The sequence below is a fragment of the Marmota marmota genome, unplaced genomic scaffold (genome assembly GCF_001458135.2).
Source record: "Marmota marmota marmota unplaced genomic scaffold, marMar, whole genome shotgun sequence".
In the NCBI taxonomy this organism is placed as follows: domain Eukaryota; kingdom Metazoa; phylum Chordata; class Mammalia; order Rodentia; family Sciuridae; genus Marmota; species Marmota marmota.
In genome coordinates this window covers 976,317-979,620 of record NW_025999942.1, presented here as the reverse complement: position 1 = coordinate 979,620, position 3,304 = coordinate 976,317, and the positions used below count along the sequence as shown (strand labels likewise).

At 35.0% G+C, this 3,304-nt stretch overlaps 1 protein-coding gene across 1 annotated transcript in view; it reads left to right on the top strand.

Moving 5' to 3' along the window:
- The window catches only part of LOC107153194 (phospholipid-transporting ATPase IB), a 532,593-nt gene that overhangs the window by 356,068 nt on the left and 173,221 nt on the right, over positions 1-3,304 (top strand). The window contains exon 28 of the mRNA XM_048801263.1: positions 2,569-2,643. Within this exon, the coding sequence (XP_048657220.1) occupies positions 2,569-2,643 (75 nt within the window). The remainder of the gene's footprint in view (positions 1-2,568; positions 2,644-3,304) is intronic.

Below are 3,304 nucleotides of genomic sequence, written 5' to 3'. Positions count from 1 at the left end.
TATATATATATATATTGCCCTTTAAGTTCAATTTGCCTGCTGCACTAAATTTGTCCAGAGACCTCAGTCACTCCTTCTCTACTTCTATATTTTGTCCTCTAATAAAAAAAAAAAAAAGAGTTGGTTAGTTGGTTGTTTTTTTTTTATTTCATGGAAATATTTTACTCTTAATCTATAGATTATGCTTGTTATTGACATTTTACCTTTTATTTGATCTAATCACATATTTATTAGTATCCATTCTATATCATATATGGTTTTAATTAAAGCAGTCTCATTGGTTAACTGAAAATGGTCTATCCTACTTTTTTCTTCTCAGTTTTCATTTCTTTTTGTTGATTTGAGTTAATGGCAGGGGAGGAAAAGCCACTAGAAATATCACACCATACCCCCTTCACCAAGACAACTTAACTGACTAAGCAATATAATCAGATGCTTACTAGATATCCATAAGTGTTGGCTAATTATTTGAATGGAACTCAGAAGTATAGAACAGTCTTAGGAAAATTAATTGTAAACCTTTGAAATGGTTTACAGATATATTTGAATCAGATGTGTATCCAGGTACTTATTGCACTAAAAGTTTGATTCAAGTATTGATTGCCAATGTCTTGAGTGGTAAAAAGACAATAGATTGAAATTGTGGGTTTAGGGATGGGTGATATTTGAATCAGTATTATAAGAATATTCTGAGTGTAGAGTATAGCATGAACCTTTGGTTCTCAGTTGTCCTCCAGTATTTCTTCATCAGGCCTCTTTGGGACTTCTTTGGATGATAGCAAAATTAAGAGCAAATTGGATTTTTTGAAAATCAACAAGCTTATCTTGGATGTAGGAGGGGGTCTCCTAGTGATCTTTTAAAACTTGGGTATGAGATGATGAAAGCTATGTTTAAGAAAGACATCATTTAGTGATTGAACCGAGACACTTAATTTTATCCCACTGGGTCTTGGTGAGTCCCTATTTATACCATGTGTCGTAGTGGATATGGGTATATATAAAGCAGCATAGGGAATGATTTCTGTCTCAGGAAGCTTGGACTGGTGGAGTTATGAAGCTGATTTTGAAAAATATTTGATTTAGTAAAATTTCAGGGCCAGAGTTGATTTCTACTCAGGTTCTTATGGTGTAGTTATTCTGTTTTGAATCAGGTTCTACCAAAATAATGAATTTAGTCTACCATGAGTTAGCCCAAAAGTAGATTCCATGATGTTTTAATCAGCTATTTCACTGCTGTGACCAAAAGACCTGACAGGAACAATTTTAGAGGAAAAATTTATTTGGGGGCTCATGGTTTCAGAGGCCTCAGTCCATAGATGGCTGATTCTTTCCCTAAGGGCCCCAAGTGAGGCAGAACTCATGGTGGAGGGTATGGCAGAGGAAAGCATCTTAAAACATGGGACCAGGAACAGAGAAAGAGAGTGTGTGTTCTTTCACCAAAAACAAAATATATAACCCAAAGGCATGCCCCCAGGGACCCACCTCCTCCAGTGATACCCTGTCTGCTTACAGTTACCACCCAGTTAATCCCTATAAGGGATTAATGCACTGATTAGGTTAAGGCTTTCATAACCCAATCATTTTACCTCTAAACTTTTTTGCATTATCTCACACATGAGCTTTTGGGGGATACCTAGTATCTAAACAATAACACATTATTTGTATAGGATTTTTAAAAGTCTACCCCCAAATCATTAATATCCTGTCATATCAAATTAGCTGCACAAGAATGTTTCCCCATATTTCTGTATTTGCTTCCTCTGAAGTCCAGTTTTTACCCACCCTCCTGATGACTCACTTCTCTTCCACCCCACTCTTACTGTCTCCATATCTTCTTCTGATCATACCTGAGAGATCTTTCCTTCTCTAAAATTATTGTGTTTCCTTGTTTTGCAGCACTAATTAATCCCTGGCCCTTTGTTCTGTATTTATTTTTATGTTAGTTTTGCCTAGTCAATCATAATTATAGACTAATTGAAGACATGAACAATATTCTAACGTTTTATTTATTTATACATTCAGTGTTGCTGCAAAAGATGATGAGAGCCTGTTTCTTTCATATTATTTGTTTTAATATTGGCCAAGGAAGAGAACATACAATTATGGAGGGTCAGTATTTTGTGAACTAAAAACACACACAACCAAGAGAGGAGTGTTTGCTGTTGTTTCTTATTTATGACTTTTATCTATTTGAAAGTCCTACAAATATAAATCTTATTTATCAAATCAACTTTACAGGAAAAAAGTAACATGAAGTTCAGACTCTTCCAGTCCATGAGAATGTGTTGACACAGACATAGTAAATATAAACCCAATTGTTTTGTTTTAAACTTATGCATATATCTTATAAAACCAATATGTCTTAAATATAAATTTTCCTTAAAATATTAATATTAGTGATATTGGGAATTTATATCCTATGAAAGAACAACTGCTATGGTCCTGGGGCTCATTATCCCTTAGCAGCTGTGTCCAGCTGGTGGTCCACATTCCCCACTACTTCTTCGGTGAATGGAAACGTTTAGGTCAATATTGATATAAAACTTCATGAACTTTCTTCTCTTTCAGCTTTGGTTCGCCTTTGTTAATGGATTTTCTGGGCAGATTTTATTTGAACGTTGGTGCATCGGCTTGTACAATGTGGTAAGCATTCTCCACCTCTCTCTGATAGCATGCAGGACTTCGGGACATTCCTTCACTGTTTATGTCTGGGAAGTGTATCTAAGTCAATCATCTGTGTACTTAGCAGGCAGCACAAATATATCTTTAGGGCCTTTGTTGCTTCAGCACATCCTGCAGAAGCCCAAACTCTCCACACATGGTTTCAATCATAGCAGATCATTCTTGAATAACCCATGAAGTTATTAACCCATATATCTTGATAATAGACCCTTGTTGCCCCCTTATAAATGCCTGCTCAACAATTCATGATTTTAGCTCAAGTTAAAATTTCTGAACTACATCTAAACTCACTTTACTTCATAATTTTACTTCTGAATTCTTAATCGTAGACACAAAAATATAGAATATGTGACCACTACTGTCCTTTCTGTCCTTCCAGAAAGAGTATCTTTCCTTGTAGAAGGACATTTTCTTCCACAGTTGGTGTTCAGATGATGAGTTCTGATTTCCAGCTGTCATGTCCAGCTTATTTGGTAATTTTCATGATTTTCAAGTACTTTTCATATTACTTGACTGTGATGAATTCAAAAGCTGGAAATTAATATAAACTATAAGCTAAAATGGCTCAGTAGCTGTTTGGCTTTCTTTCTTTCTTTCTTTTTTTTTTTTTTTTTTTTTTTTT